We start from the raw sequence: 17,422 nt of genomic DNA, 5'->3' as shown, positions 1-17,422 counted from the left end.
AGCAGATGGAAAGGAACAGTTTCAGCCTCACGCACTTGTGAAGACACAGAGATGCTCTGAATTTTGATCCTGCTAAAAGGAAGCCAACCTCTTCTATTCTGTTAAGAACACTGTGCTTTCTGTATCTATCTACTCTGTTTTAAATTTAGAACATCTCCATGTGCCTGGAGAGCATTTTTGAAGTTGTCCTTGCAAGAAACAGTTACTTCAAAAATCGTAACTGAAAATAAATCTCCAGGTATGGTCCTACTATTGCTGAAGCTTTATCTGGACCAAGAGGAGTTATATTTCATGCTGGATAAACAGCTGCCTTCGGCTATATGATTTAGCATGATGCTTGTTTTTAGAAGCATAACACTTTTGAATCACGACACATTCAGCTTCTGATCCACTACGATCTTTAACAGATAGTTCTTAATAAAAATACTAAGAGACAGTTTCTGACCAGTATTCCTGTGTTGACTGATCTTCCCAAACGTGTAGAGCACTCCATTGTCCTTACCTAGCTACCTGTTTTTTCCTCAATCATTTCTCATATGTATTTTAACACCATTCATATTTCTAATTTAGTCTTCAATATGCTTACAGTCTTCTGCATTTTGATGTTTTCCACCCTAAGGGACTGGAGCATCTTTCATATGAGAAGAGGCTGAGAAGGCTGGGACTATTCAGCTTGGACAAGAGAAGGCTCTGAGGGGAATCTCATCTATGTCTATAAATATCTGATGAGAGGGAACGAAGAACGTGGAGCCAGACTGTTCTCAGTATCACCCACAGCAGGCAGTAAGCATAAATTAAAATTCATTAAATCCTACCTGAACACAAGAAAACACATTTTTTTTACCGTGAGGGTGGTCAAACACTGGAACAGGTTGCCTACAGAGGTTGTGGAGTCTCCATTTGCATAGACACTCAAAACATGACTGGACATGGTCCTGGGCAAGCTGCTTTAAGTGGCCCTTGATTCTCCAATCCCATCAGTCCTCCTAAAGTTTTTAAGGGTAACCATTTTAAGATTATATTGCCCAATTTTCTAAACAACTCACGATGAGCTTTCTCAGGCTAAGCTGATCTGAAAGCACCTCACTCATCCACTAATCTCTGAACTGTTTCAGTATTTTATCTTGCATTGCTGCCATTTGTTACTAGTGTGATTTCACTTGCTAATGGGCATCATTTGACATTTAACAAAGACTGAAACAAAAAAGACATAGAACACTTCAGACTTCTTAGTATCAGTCATGGAGCAACCCTTTCTTTGCTCTTCCTTTTACAAGATGTGTGTTTTGGTCCTTTTTGAAGTTGGGTGCAACATCTGCTTTCCTCCAGTCATTGAGGACCCTTCCCTGGCTTCTGTGACCTTTCAAAGATGTTGGAAAGTGGCCTTTTAAGGACATCCGTTAGTTCTCTCAGCACGGCTGGATGCAACCCATCTGGTTCCATGGACTTGTCTGGGCTGAGTTCTCTCAAGTGATCCCTGACTTAATCCTGATTTACAGCTGACAGCTCTTCTCCTTGAACCACTTCCCTAAGCACAGAGGCCTAGGAGACATTCTTGGTGAAGACTGAGAAAAAGAAAGCATTGAGTATTTCTGCCATACCTGTCTGTTGTCACTAAGTCATTTGCACCATTCAAGCAATAGGTCCACATTTTCTTTGCTCACCTTTTAATATTAATGTAGGGGCAGAAGCTCACCTTATTTCCTGTGACATCCCTTCAAAGCCTCAACTCCATTTGAGTTTTGGCTTTTTTGACACCATCCCTACATGCCCAAGCAATGTTTTCACATTTTTCCTTTGCAGCCCATCCCTGCTTTCACCTTCTGTATACTGCCCTTTTGCATCTGAGATCTATCATGGCTCCCCTGCTTACCCAAATTGGTCTCCTGATATGTCTGTTTGCTCAGTGACATAATAGTGTGCATGCTGTTTTGCTCTGAATCAAGCTTCATTTTATAAATTACCATTTCTTTGACATAGGTTTGTTTAACATGGGTGAATATGTTTGTACAGAAATATTTCACAAGCATTTAACACAGTCAATGTAACTTTACCAGAAAATAATACAGGTATGTGATGTTGGTTGACTTTTCGTTAAGGAAGAAAGCCCAACAGATTAAACCCATGCAGACTTAGGAATGATTTATATCAGTGAGTCTCTCTAACATATTACAAAGCAAGTTTTAAATACATGCACTGAAATAGTGTGTGTGTGGGGTGCTCAATCTAGGAGTTCACCAGCATTCTGGATTCCCACATATCTTCTACTTTTATCTGGAGAGCAGATTTTTAAACATCAGTAGGGATATTAGGTTTTTGTATGTAGCAACACCCTGGCCAATTTTAGCTGTGGAACGCACAGATGGGTACGCAGAATGATGACAACATAATGTCCCTTCAGTTTATTACAGATCATAAAACTGCAATTAAATAAAATTTGTTATGTGACAACTTGATTTGCTTGTACACTCCAATTGTATTTTAATTCTATTTTTATGGTATTTGGTACGCAGACTTTGTTTCTATTGTTTTCAAACAAATCAACAACAGCTTAGTAAGTTTCAGAAAGTACATCAGAAACTCACAGAGGAAAATAATTGTAACAGCACCTCCAAATTTCCATGAGGCAATCCTTCTTCGTTTTACCTTCTAAATGGGTAGCACAGATTCTTTTACAAATTACTGTCATCATAAAGAATAAAGCTACCTCATTTGGTAGTCAGTTGTGACCATACAGCAAGAAACAGAGTTTTCCAAACTAAAAAGAAACACAGAAGATATTGGGGATATTTTCAAAGGCAGCTTCTCCATGCATGAGTTTGAATTCTACTGACTTCAGCAAAAAAGACAAATAGTAGGAGGGCTGCAAGTTACAACTTTAGCATCTAAAGACTCTGCAAGCAGTTACTCAGATGAGATTTCTAGTTTTGGTTCTTTCTGGGCATTAAAAACTACTGAACAGTACAGTAGTAGCACTCAAACCCAATGAAGGTCAAACTGGACAGTTAGGCAGAACATCAAGATACAAAAAATTGAAATAGAGCACAGTGAAGCTGACTTTGTCTATGACAGACAAATACAACAAAAAGATCTCTAGGTGCAATGATTATTCTGTGTGCTTATTCACTTGACCTCTCTACAGAAATAATACTACAAAATAATGCAGAAATATTTTCAGATTGTTATGTTTTTTTTTATTCTGGAATCAGATTTCATCATGAGAAACCAGGTGCTAATTTGTTCTTCTTCATATAATATTCTTGAAGGATAAAACCAGAGCAACTGAAGTATTTTGATGATCATTTATGTACCTTCTGATTTTAGAATTTCACCACTTTACTACTATCAGCTCATGTAAACAGGGTAGAAACTCAGTCAGAACCTACACTCTTACAAGTAACTATTTCAATTGTGTAAGTTAGTTATCTAGAATCTAATACAATGATTTCATGGTAACTCTCTAATTCAAGAGCAGAAATTGTAAGTGCAGAGAATGATACTGCCAAAACAGAAGTTGAAAATAAAATCCGGGAGTTCAGTTTGCTAGCAAAGCACAACCTCTCATGTGAAACAGTAAGGTAAGCCTTATTAAACCGGGCTTTTCTTGCTTGTTCTTTCTTTTTTTTCCTTCATTTAATTATTAATTTCTTTTCAAAATTAATATAAAATACTTCATAGGTCAATAATTATTTCCATTACCTTAGAGTGATAAATGTTTTCCAAGCCTTTTTATCACCATACAAAATATCAAGTAAAGATTTGTGGATGCTAACTTGCTAATTTCTCAGCTTTTGATATTTTGCCCTGTTCTTCTATAATATATAAAGCTTATTATTTAATCTGGGATTATCTGGAAAATAATTTCCATCTATAGGTGTATGGAAAAAAGTCCATTATACGCCATCTATCATCTACAGTTTCATGAATTTTACTCAAAGGAATAAGAGCTGATGATGAGTAACAGACAAAATCATACACTGATATATACACAAACTCATGACAAATATCTATTTGCCAGAGTAGATTTCAAGTCTCAGACTTACTTGGCAGCAGCATCTTTTCTCAGCTGTTCATGTTTCATTAGAAGATTCTTCCTCTCTTGAAAAGCCTTTCTAACTTTGTATCCTTTGTAGACAGCTTGAATTTTGAAAGCAGCAATGTCCTGTATGGCAGCTATAGACAGAGCCCCATGTTCTAACATGAACTGAATCACTTCATGGTGTTCACCAAGCAAGGCATAATCAAGTGGAGTGTATCTAGAAAACAAGCAAAACAAGACAAACCCACAACCATTATCATTGAAGTAGCATTCTAACCATAATGTGCATTTACTTAATCCACATTTCATAATAAGGGACCTTCTTGTATGAAGACAGATTAAACAATGGTTTTTGAATCTGTCTTCATCTGTTTAACACAGGCTGTTTTACTAAATTTTTAATACTTTTTTCCTGTCTTACTCATTCTACACACTGTGACTATGTTTAAGGCTTACTTTAGTCTCCTAATATAAAAAGAAGTGGGGAGGGGAGGAGGCAGACTACATGCTATATTGGATCAAAATCCTCCAAAGCCCAACACATAGCATTAACTGCTTTAGGCAAGCAGTCTTACAAAGGTGTTACTGAGGTTCTCATAGAGAAATATAAACTAAACAAAATGCAAGTTAAAACATTTTTTGTGCTACTCCTATATGAATTTCAGTTCTAGAGATTTACTGTCAAATGTGGCTTAGCTTCTATAAGAAAGACTAAGGACAGTATGACTGACCAAGCAGAAAGACCACTAGGAAGACTTATGTCTGTTTTCAAATGGATACAGGTGCTAAAAATATTAAATACTTTGGTTTTTAATAGTGTCAAAGATGCCTAACCCCTTTTAAAAATAATTCCCAAATTTCCCATTGTCACCACAGGAAAAAAAATTTACATACCTCCCTCACCAACACTGAAACATTAGGCAAAGACATTTACTGACTGAAAATCATCATTCACAAACCATAACCGAGACCAAATAATACAAGACTATTAAATAGCAAGTGTCAATGCATGCGACTGTGAAAATTAGGGCTCCTCTTGATGGTAACTTGCTAGGACACAATGCTGGTAAGCAAAGAAAACCAGACAGAAAGCAGAATTGGACTTGCCACGCAGCAATGATTTGATGGAAGGATTAACAGTATCTGAACTAAAGTGTCTGCAGGAATAAAGGCAATGACATAACATGAAGATTTGTATGTCAAGGTGTGCTGCTGATAGCATTTAAAGAGATACAGATTTTTGATAACTGAATAATGGGAGCTTCAGGAGGGACATCCTTTCAGAAAATCACATTTTAAAATTATAACCGGTTTTGAAAATTTTAATTAAAGACACAAAAGATACTAAAATAAACTTTACCCACATGTTACTCAGCATGTGTGTGCCAAGACAATGTATTATATTACTGATCCCAGTCACAGAATCATAGAACAGTTAGGGTTGGAAAGGACCTTAAGATCATCTAGCTCCAACCCCCCTGCCATGGGCAGGGACACCTCACACTAGACCATGTCACCTGAGACTCTGTCCAGCCTGGCCTTGAACACTGCCAGGGATGGAGCATTTATCACTTATAAAGACTGTATTTTTAAATGTAGATTCTCTAACCCCATTGTAGCTAACTCTGAAAGCAAAAAAGTTACTCAAATCAAATCTGAGTACGGGTTTGTATGACTGGACACCTCCCATTCAGGGCTGCTCACATGTGCCCCTTACAATGAGCCATTTCTCTGCTGCCTCAGTTCAAAGCCTGTTATGAATTTTCTTTTCCACTGGTTATCTCTAAAGCAGACAGCTTTTTAATCAAGCTTGGTTGACAGGAAAACATGCAAAGAAGACATCAGCCAACAGCTGTTATATACGTAATTTAGCACGTAGTTGGTCAAGCAGCAGCTAGCCTGTCATGCGCCCTGGATGTCAAGTTGGATTATGAAATAAATTTGCCAAGAACAACAAACCTACCACTCTACAGACTGGCACTTGATTGCGTACCTGCAAGCAAGCGGGCAGCTTAAAATCCTAGATGCAATCTCAGCTCCGTCTTTTCCGAAAACTATTTAGTTTTAACTACTATGTTGGAATTTTGAACTGGTATTTCATGTTGCACTCTAAGAAAGTGAAGAAGGGAAGCTTCTTTCTATAGTTATACTTGAAAAACTTTACTATCTGGTGAAATTGTTACTGATTAAAAACCAATTTCCTTAAATTACAGAGGAACCATATATATAAGGTTATTTTTACTCTCTTACAACACTCATCTTGATTTTTCCATTTTCCAAGCTTCCGATCTCTTAAAAATAAAACAAGAATTTGTAGATGCTTATTAAAAGTCAACTGTGCATTTCTGACATACAATATATATACATTTATTCTATTTAAAAATTCTTTCATCTAGAAATATTTGGAATCTGTTTTGTTCTGCACGTGAAATAGTGCTTAAGGACTGACATTTGGAATACTGCTAGTTATATCTTGAATAATGTAAATTTATACGTAAAAATATATATTAATGCCAGAAGGGAAACAAAAACAGATACTAACTGGATGACTATAGTAAAACCACAGCTAAGGTCTTTTCCTGACATTTGAACGTCATTAGAACATTTGTACAAAGTGAAGAAAATAGCAGCCTCCTTTCTGGCAAAATAGTGGCCTTTAATCTTACTTATGAAAAGTAATTTAATTACAACTATTTATTTAATTTTCTGTCAAAAATAACTAAAGAGACCATTGACACTACATAATTAGGAACTACTTATACTTTCATTTGTGTTTCTCAATTAAAAAAAACAAGAATAGAAAAGGAAGAGAGATCTCAGTGGTTTAGAGTAGAGAACAAAACAGAAATGATGAGGGAAGAAAGCAATTAAAACTGGGATAAGTATGGAAGACTCGAATTTAGCACTAAAATAGAAGGGTTTAAAATCCTTGAGTTATTTAAAATGTTTAAAATGTTGAAATATTCACATTTATATACTGAAATATTCACATTCATATACTGATCATAATTTTATTTATAATTATGAGGGGTTCATCTACTGTAAAAAAGGCATTATACATTTCTGCTAATAGTAATTACCTTCACAGTCAGGTGGCTAATTTGAACTCCACAATCAAAATCACTTTTAAAAAACTATTATTTATATGTCAATGAAAGACAAAGAAAAGAGATGCAAATGTACTGTCTCTTTATGATTATAGGAGGACTTTTTTTTTTTTAAAAACTAGGCCTTCAGCATACAGTTCACCACCAGGTAATCTGTAATTACTATTTTAAAATGTAACATTTCTCACGTTTTCTTTCTCCTCACTATATTCCTACCAAATAGAAAAATTCCAGTCTACTCCAAACCAGCAGAAATGCCTTATCCATCTTTTCTCTGCACATATCCACTGTCAACTTTATATATCTTAGAAAGATCTTTAATATTTCAAACAAGACTAGAATGAGTAAATACTCATAGAAATCTAAGTTCAAGGTTTGAAAGTGTACACAGTTGAAGTTGAAATGTCTTACTTAGAGATTTTCACATTAGAAAAGCTGCTTACAATGAAGACTGCAGCACTCCTTTTAGACACAAGATTCTGATTTTCTAGTAATATCTGAACACTTAACATTTAAACCAGTACGCAGCACTTTAAATTACAAAATAATGCAATCAGACAGGCAATACCTCTCCTCGCTGTTCTCCATATGATTAGGGAAAGCATCAAAACCAAGCAGCAACTTTATAGCATCAAGGTAGCCATTGTTACAGAGCCAGTGCAAAGCAGTTCTTCCCTGTAAACAACACAGCAGAACAACAATAAATGTTGTCCCCAAACTCCATCATGCCACAATAAAAGTTGTAAATCATACTGTAATTCAATGCTTTTCTGGACATGAAGGACAGAGTGATTCTTCTAAATAAACTTTCCCGTTAAAATAAAAGAATACAACACTTAAAAATTAAGTAATCTTTTTAAAAAAAAAAAACCAAGATTACAACACTCGTGCTCTTCCACATAAAGCAGCTGAAAAACATGATTAGGAGACTAGCTCTAGAGCCAGTTTCTTTGCAGCTATGCCACCTAGGTCTGAAGCAGCTCTCATCAAGTCTTGTAGTTCAGACTGTTTTCTAAGCTGCTCCAAAATACTGTGACAAGACTAAAATAATTACTACAGAATTCAAAATCAGATGAAGCTTAAGGAGAAAATGGCTCCAGCTGTGCTTTCAAAACGAGCTTGATTTCACACGTCTAGTTTCTCTCACATGAAGCAAGTCCGACTCTCAAGCTGCACTTGATAAGTCAGGTCATACGTAACCACTCTTGGGACTGGGATCACAGAACCACAATATGATTACCTCAAGTTCTGTTAATATCAACAAAACATAGATATTTCACTTCACTTTCAGGCCATATCTCCTGTCTGCATCTTGCTTTTCTGAACTTCAAATGCAGGAAATAAGGTGTGGTACCGCAGAAGAACATTCTGAGTTCAGTGCTAGCAAGCTGCCCCTCGAGCCCCAAGGGCTGAAGAGCATGCTGTTGTGTTGTGTGGAAGAGGTGGAGCTGGTGTGCTTAGCTGTACTCAAGTTGATGCCATACACAGCTGGCAACAAAATCACCTCAGCATGCTCTGTAGATCTCATGATAAAAAAATCCTTCTCCGTTACCTGGAATTATCCATGCCTTACAATGAATAGCTACAGAAAAGTTTAACAAATTGGGTGAAATTATTTTGACTGATAAAGTTCTACCGACTTCTGAGAAATTATGTCATATAACAAAGAAATCTGTTATATGTTGCACAATTATTCTGGTTCCTAATTTCATTTACTGCTTGAATAATGGCACAAAAGAGCACGTACACTAATCAGCGTTCTTTTTTTTTTTCCTGAAAGAGTGATACCTATGTGGATACTTATGTGGATAAGTAATGGAAGCAGTTCTTGTGCAGTTTTACTGGTAATATCTTACTTCCTTTATCTCTATGCTGAAGAAACACACTGCAGGGTATAAAATCACATTCCCACATCAGCTGTTAATAAGGAACAATAGAAATTAAGAAATCAAATGACTGATTCCTCATAAGCTCACATTTTGATAAGGAAAAGTCAAAAGTGAGATGCAAAAATATGAATCTTAAATTCCTGCTGCATATAAAATTCTTCTTTTCATTCAAGACCTCAGAAGTGAAGCCATTACAACAGGATGTATTTCCTTTTGGATGTATTTCCTTTTATGACAAACAGCAGCAAAGATGCTTCTATGTCCCAGAAAAGAGGATTACCATGAAGAAAAGCAAAATGTTTTTATTTATGGTTATCCTAAAGTTAATTAAACAGCTTAGTGAATAACAACATACCTCTTTATCCTGAATATTTGGATCTGCGTTGTTTTCCAGCAAGACTACCATGCAGTTAATGTAGCCTCCGTAAGCAGCACACTGCAGAGGTGTTCTACCTGCATAATCCTGTACGTTAGGGTTGATTTTATTTTCTATCAAGATTTGGCACACATCAGCATTTCCTCCCAGGGCTGCCCAGTGAAGGGGCGAATGGCCATCTTGGTCAACCAAATCTACTCTTGCTCCTCCTGTAACAACAAATACATTTTTGAACATAAAAAGAAAATGCTTCTGAATGCAAAGAAAATAAGTAAGCTATGTTCAACTAAACTTATCTGGTAAACTGACAATTCAGAGAAAGATTTCTGAAAGTAACTTCACCTTTGTTACTCAAATCTTAAAACTTAAAATCAAACATAGTTTCAGTAAGGGTCAGGCGTCGAACTTCCTTACAAGCTTCTGAGCATCATCTCTGATGCTTTAGAATCTTCAGATCTGTCAAATGTCCTTGAAAAAAACTAGCCTATATTAATTTTCAGTGAAACTATTATCTATAAAATCACTTCTGAAGATTAGACTTCAGATGAAGAATTTTAAGTCTATAAAACAGACAAAATACAGTGTAAGAATGGCTTTCGAAAAATGCTTGATTTTTTTAAATTCAAGCATGCCAAGACTCTTCTATGCAGATAATTAATTTCTTTACATGTACTTGTAAGACAAAAAAACTCCATGCAAAACAGAATTCCACTAATACAAAAACTAGAATCCACCAGCAACAACTGTCTGTATCATAAAACATGTAATTAAATATAACTCAGATTCTGATAATCAAACTTCTTTCATCTACATAAGCTAAATGGCACAGGGGGTGAGAGGAAGAGCTCAACAAGGGGTTAAAATATGCCCAGTGAAGCTTTTCAGTAAGAAAGGTTGGCGGATAGAAAACTTGTGTACCTTCTTATTAGACTGGATACTTCAACTGCCCTTAAATGGGATAATATTCTGAGGGAGGAGGAAGACTGCTTCCAGCTACTCAGAACATTTCCGTGAAGCTAAAATGACATTATTTTGCATCTAAGATGCCCCTGTTCTTTCACTATACTTCTTACACTTCAGCAGAGTTCCTACAATTATCTCAAACTGTGTGTATTGTTAAATCTTATTTTTGCCTACAAATAAAATACCACCTATAAAAAGCAACCAGAGGAAAACATGAATTCTAAAATCATATAATTGAGTTGGAAGAGACCTTTTAAGGTCATCTAGTCCAACCCCCTGCAATGAGTAGGGACATCTTCAACTAGATTAGGTAGTTCAACTAGGGCTGTCCAGTCTGACCTTGAATGTTTCCAGGGAATGACTAAGGTTTTCTGATGACTACCTTCATTAAAAAAAAAATGAAAGATTCATTTAAATGGTCAAAAAGTCTTCAAAGAAGCCTAAAAATGCTTTCTCATGAAACAGAAGAAAGCTTAATTTGGTTTTGTTTACTGGAGAGAAAAAAAAAAAAAGGACAGAAAAACAATGACTTGCTAGGGGAAGAGGCAGTCTGAGACACTAGAATGTACTTGAAAAGGCTGGAGCAGAAAAGAGCTGTGAAAAGAACCATCCCAACTTTGAGTTTTATATTTTAACACTTCAAGCCTTTTTGCATAACACTCTGATAATCTTTTACAGCATTGTTTTATAAAGGGTACTTAGAGACAAAACCTGCTTTAGGGAAGTAATTTTCTACCCCTGTCTCTTGCTTAGCTACAGTTTATTTTTCAGTCCCACAGAAAGTAGCACCAGAATTTTGAACAGGTTTGTAAATTCCTAACAGCTGACCTCTAATGAGTGTTTGTATCACTTCTTTGTGTCCCATCTCACAGGCTCGGAAAAGCGGAGTGTGTTTCATGACATCCAAAGCATCCACCTGTGCGTTATGTTCCAACAGCAATTTCACTGTGCTGACATGGCCAGAAAGGGCAGCAGCATGTAAGGCTGAAAGAATAAAGCAGTAGGAAAAACAAGTCACAATGCCATTAGCTCTAACCAGAATAGTCAAAATTAATTTCAAGCATTTTGGTAGAAAAGGTGTTTTGCAACCACACGAAAGTGAAGAATTGTAACAAGGGATCACTAACCATATTTTCTTGCCTTATAAGCAATAAGCAGAACTGCCAGCCCTGAAACATGTGTCTGACTTACACGAATATGCATTTTAACTTTAAAACCACCGAGAGTGGCTTACAAAGAGGATTTGCGGAAGGTTAGCAGCTTCTGATTTAGAGAACACAACATGACCTACTTTTATCTCTCTTCTGTGTCATTTCTTACATCACCCTGATGAAGATGAAACTGCCCACTGCTAGTGAAAGGAAGCTTTCATTATTTAATGTTCTCCTAAAAATACCTTTCTTATTTCTCTAAAATAAGCAAAGCTGTCTCAATTGAAGCTAATTCCAGAGTACTAATGTCCTGGGTTCAGCAATAGCTTCAGCTGTTCCTGCCCCACCCCCTTTTTTTCTGTTTTTAGAATTACTTAGAGAAAATTTTACATAAAATTATGTAGCAAGGCCATCACATCTCGTACAGTATCTGCAGCGCCTTTTTTTTTCTTCAGGAAAAAGAAACAGATGATGGAAAACCAGATACTGCATTTTGTCTCTTCCCTACAATTTATGAATCCTGTTTGTATAAAAACTATGCAAGTTGATTCTGCAGACTCCTACTCTTCCATAGTTTTCTTTGCCCTCTCATAACTTTATCTCTGAAGTCTAAAGTATCTAAAGTAGCTCTGTGTTATTTGTTGGTTTGGACTCAGTCACTTCCAGACTTCAATGAGTCCAAACCAACAAATAACACAAAGCTATTTTAGATACTTTAGACCTCAGAGGCAAAGATGTGGTGTCCTACAACTGAAGTTGCTATTATTGCATCACACAGCATCTGTCAGCTGGAGTTGAGGAAAACGTTGAAATGCCAGTCTGACCAGTACATGGTTCTTTCTTGAGGAAACGAGGATTACACACACCAATGAGATTTCAGACCCATGGAGGACACATATATTGGTGACTTCACTTACAATTTGATTTTAAAATGCTTTGGATTATTTCCTGTAGTCAGCAATTGAATCTGATCATCTACATTCTCATACTGCCTTATGTGTAGAGTATTTCACAGATGACAAAATCAAAATAATTCAGAATGAAAATACACAACAATGCAATTCATATATGTGTACTTAGTAAAGTGAATCCAAATTTCCCCATGAAATTTCACAAAAATCAATCTTCGCTGAGAATTCAGCCTGCTTAAGCAAGCAAAATGTGAGGCTGTAAACAGTAACTACATGCCTCTACTTGTTTAATGTTAAAGTAGGCAGGGTCAGAATGAAGCAGAGGCATTATATAGAAAGGCACACCATGAAGGCCAATGCTAGAAGGAATTGCTTCTTGAACCATGGCCAGAATATCAAAACAGGCTTTCTGTATTTGCCAGCTAATGGTATCAGCCTCACACAGCCTCTGAAACAGTAACCCAGCATAAGCTGTTACACAGGCACTACTAAAATGCACAGGTTGTTCACACTGTCCATGAATCAAAACCAGCTGAAGTGTGTTGCCTTAAAACACACACTCTCAAAATTAGTGATAGTACCTGGAATTGTGATCCAGACAAATGAGGTACTTCCTACAAGAACTGGGGTCACAGCCAGAGACGTGGAGAAGTGCTGCCTTAATAACTGAAATCATGCCTTTAAGATGACACTGATGTTTAACTGTTATATATCCAGTTAAAAAGCATAGGGGCACTTATCACACTAATGAAAAATATCTGTAAGCAGCAAGATCTGCAGTAGTGATGCAAGTGGGTGGCTATCAGTAGAAATTTGACAAGAATGAGACTCCCTGCCACGCCGTACATTTGGATGTGCCTGGTTTTCATGGTCTGGCCTCACAGTAAACTCTAGGTTCTGTTTTCTGTAACTGCATTTTTTATGAAACCAAAGGCAGTAAACCACTCCATCAGATGACACATGGGGTGTGTATAACAATGCAATAGAAAAAGAGCTGCTGTGTCAGCTTGGCCGGTTCTTCCCCCCATCACTCATTCTGACGCAGGCATCTTGTTTCGCACTTTGTGCTCAATATTTTCTTGTAAGCCAAATTTTCTGTGATGGAGTCACGGTGACTGAAGAGATTCTTCAGCCAGCTGGTCACAATAGGCCCTTTGTTCAGCCAACAGACAGAGCCCTCTCCATTGTACGCAGTGACGGCAGAACTATAAAGCTGCCCCTGTAATGCTCCTGCAGTGTTGATCTCGGAGAAGAAGGAAATTCCTTTCCCTTGGTGTCATTCTCCTACACAATACAGAGAGTCTCCATGTTCTAGCAGAGCTGAATGGAGAGCTTGCTCTTTTTAAGTAAATGCAAAAGGCTGTGTTAACGCAACATTATAACTGAGCTTAACTGAGTTGGCACACAGAAGTCAGAAAAACACAACCTTGAACTCTCCGCAGCAACTGTATCCCAGGCAGGGTGGCATCTATGCTATTTTCTATTAATGCATAGTTTCCCGTCGGAATACAACACTTTTTCCCTCACCAAAACTTGGAAATGATTAAGAACCTTTGGGAAAAAAAAACAAAAAACAAGCCAGGTCTGAAATCAGAGAGTGATTTACTGGTGGGCTTCAAGTTTTACAGCTCACTATAATAAAGCCCATGATACTGCACATGCTTGCACAATGGTAAAGTTCAGATTGCTTGACAGCAGGCGATGAAAAGCATAGGTCCCTACTTTAAGACTATTAGTGTGTTCTGTACCAAAGCAGTTTCAAGTAATGAAAAATCCATTCATTTCCTTGGATTAAAAGCCCTACAAGAAAATCAAGATTAAAAGGTGATTACACATCACTGCTATGAAAGGTTTAAGACTGAAAGATAATAAACCCAACCACCTGAATCATTCAAGCATGAAATCTACACCTGAGTAATTTCAGAAACACAGTATGTGATACTGTGCAAAGAAGAAAACCCTTTGCAAGGAGGTTTTGCACAGTGACTACATTACAGCACCTTAAGTTCTGAAAACAATACTGTGAGGTATTTAAAAGGGAACTGATAAAAGACAAAATAAGACTAAACCTGAAGAGTATGTAGTCTGTAAAACCATCAGACATGAAGATTGAGATTTTATTTGTTGCACTTTTTTAACCTCAAGAATTACAAACTATCATAACTTGGAAAAAATGGTATTTTTGTGTGTTAATTTGTAATGAAAGCAAGAATTTAGATAGTTAAATAGAATTTTATGGTAACTGTACTTGGCTTTTGGTGTAAAGATCCACCATATGAAAGTAATATTCATACATACTATCTTTCAAATCCTGAACAACGCAACCCAGACATTGTGTTTCTTTACCATTTGTATGTTATTTGAAGTGTGGTCTGAAAAGAGAAAAGTCGTTAAACTTGTATTCTTGTTTTTTGGTTGGGGTAGATATACGCTGCAAGTTTCCTAAATCTAAGCATGCACCTTAGGCTAGTTTGGGTGTATGTCCAGCCAAAAGATAATGCTCAGTATACTTAAAACAACTGTAGTAAAATTTATATAAACAAACACTGAAATATACATTCTTGTTTCTTCAAAATAACATAGTTTTCTTTACAGGAGAAATGCCCTCTACTGTATTATTCATGGGTGTGTGCTCTAGCACCTTGGCTATCACCTTACTTCTTATTATACCTAAGTATTTGTTTCTGCAGTTAACTTCTAAATTTGTGACCCGGCTGTGACTGGCATAGGGTGGTTCATAACCTCAGAGTTTACCCTTGCAGACCCCTGCTACCAAACCCCTCCAATTTATGCCCAGTATATCCACATTCTTGTGGTTTTTATTCAGATATCAGCATATTATACAGCTCCCCTACTTTTACCTGTGTTTCCAACACTGTTGCACATCCTTCAACACTTGTCTCTGTCAGAACCGTCACTCTGTTTTTGTTGAAAGTATTACATAGGTACAATATTTCTACCAGAAATTCTTATAACTTTAATAAATTAAAGAAGATAAATTCACAGTTGCTACAGGAAGTTTTGAGTTTCATGACCTTGAATTCTGAAGCACTGCACTGCACACCTATCTTTTCCTTAGAGCAGGTAATGGAATAATAAATTTGGAAGATATCAAATTTAATCTCATCTGGACAACAGAAGTGCAATAGCTCTAATCTAATATAATGACACTACCTTTATAAATAACTATGGTACTTATGATTCTCATTACAATAATTTAGTCACTTCACTAGTTAGTTTGCTCTATATTGTTTCAAAGTATTTATTTATTTACAAATACATTTTTTAACAGGCATTTTCAGAAAGGGCTTTTTATACAATTATATTTAATTTTATTCTCCAAAATGCCGGACAGCTCTTCCTTTCCAATGATTACAGGTCTAACTAAATAGGAGCATAGGGATACATTTCTTCTTCTTGCTATGTTTCAAATTAACTGGTTTATTTCTTTCCCACCAAAAAGCAAAGAAGCGACTTACACACATAATGAAACTAATGAAGAAATATTTTTAGGATGAAGGTAGAGATCCAGAAGAGATTAATATGGTTTCTAACAATGTTTTTTATTCAGTGGAAATCACATTAACCTAAAACATCCTGTTTCTGTAAAACATCTTACCTGTGCCAGCATATTTGTCTGTCATATTGATATCAATATCCAATTTTAAAGTCAGCATAGTCCTAATGACATCATCACTGCCTTTGCCAGCTGCCCACATGAAGGATGTTCTTCCCTCAAGATCTGAGTCATCTTTTACAGAAGGATGTTTCAAAAATACTTCAACTGTTTCCTGAAAAGACATACTATTAAAATTAACATTGAAAGGAATCTGTAACAAGAAACTATTGTTCTCATTTAGCTGTTGATGAAGCAAATCAAAGCTTCATTTTTCCTTTTTATGCTTATACAGAGTAATAGCTCAACAGGAGGACTGTATTGTCTGCTATGCTGTTTTCCTCATCAGTGATATAATGCATGCTTAACTATGACTTTATTTCATACTTTTTTCTCTTTAGTGTCAGATACCATGTGTTCATCGTAAGGAAGTAAAAGACACTGCAGTCACTGCAAGGAAAGTAATGGGAAAAATATTATCAGCTTATCAAAGCATTACTCTAATACTATGATGCTAAAATAATGGTTCTCCTGACACATTCTTTTGCTCCAGTTCTAAATATGACAGCACATACAAATATTTTGGTTTGCTAAACTAAATAATAATAATAATAATAACAATAATAATAATAATAATGTACTTTGGAGGCAACAGAGCTATATTTCCTAATATTTAATAATATCAACATATTACAAATTGCTGAAATATCAAAATAATTTTTAAATGTTCTCTTTTAAAGAAAATCTTTACATCAGAGTCCAGGTTTTCCACTATAACTGCTACACTAAAATATCTAAAATTTAAATCAAGGCAAAATAATTACTTCTTCAAATGCTGTATTCAGATGAAGCTCTTAACCCACTTGTTTAACCTGCTGTTCAATTCTTAGTAAGCCACACAGAAAGGGAAGGGAAAGGAAATCACAACTGTTAGAAAAAGAACTAGGGGAAGTTTTTCCCTTTTCTGTCTAATGCCCTACAAAGGCTGTGTAGTTAACAGCTGGTAAACATCTCTTAACAGCCACTGATAGGCTTGCCAACAAAAGCTGAAAAAAAGTGGGTTTCATTGTTTTCTTTTTCTATTTTGGTATAAACATTATTTTATCCTTTTCCCTGTGTGACCCAAAAATATTGCTATCACTGCTCTGGATAGGATGAGAACTCCTTGGCTCTAAGGAATCAAATCCTTATAATCACAAAGGTGTTTAAATGTCCAAGTCCTACTGACTAGTTTGGATTTTTATTTTAACTACTATTTTTTATTTCATCCCTTGAAAGAAACAGGAAATTTCTCCCTCACATCAATGTGATCTAAGATACTAACAGCTTCATGAATTTGGGTATAAAGTCTGAATTATCTAATAGTCTCG

General features: G+C 36.1%; 1 protein-coding gene across 4 annotated transcripts in view; it reads right to left on the bottom strand.

The window, feature by feature from the left end:
- The window catches only part of INVS (inversin), an 85,155-nt gene that overhangs the window by 16,809 nt on the left and 50,924 nt on the right, over positions 1-17,422 (bottom strand). For all 4 annotated transcript variants that reach the window (XM_061448967.1, XM_061448968.1, XM_061448969.1 and 1 more), the window contains 5 exons: positions 16,056-16,227; positions 11,203-11,358; positions 9,391-9,620; positions 7,715-7,821; positions 4,044-4,256 (listed from right to left, as the gene is read on the bottom strand). In XM_061448967.1, the coding sequence (XP_061304951.1) occupies positions 4,044-4,256; positions 7,715-7,821; positions 9,391-9,620; positions 11,203-11,358; positions 16,056-16,227 (878 nt within the window). The remainder of the gene's footprint in view (positions 1-4,043; positions 4,257-7,714; positions 7,822-9,390; positions 9,621-11,202; positions 11,359-16,055; positions 16,228-17,422) is intronic.

Source organism: Pezoporus flaviventris, unplaced genomic scaffold, assembly GCF_033815535.1.
Source record: "Pezoporus flaviventris isolate CSIRO_AGI_PZ_B2104156 unplaced genomic scaffold, CSIRO_AGI_Pfla_v1 ptg000007l, whole genome shotgun sequence".
Lineage (NCBI taxonomy): Eukaryota > Metazoa > Chordata > Aves > Psittaciformes > Psittacidae > Pezoporus > Pezoporus flaviventris.
The sequence above is the reverse complement of the archived record's forward strand: the minus strand, read 5'-3'. Positions and strand labels throughout refer to the sequence as shown.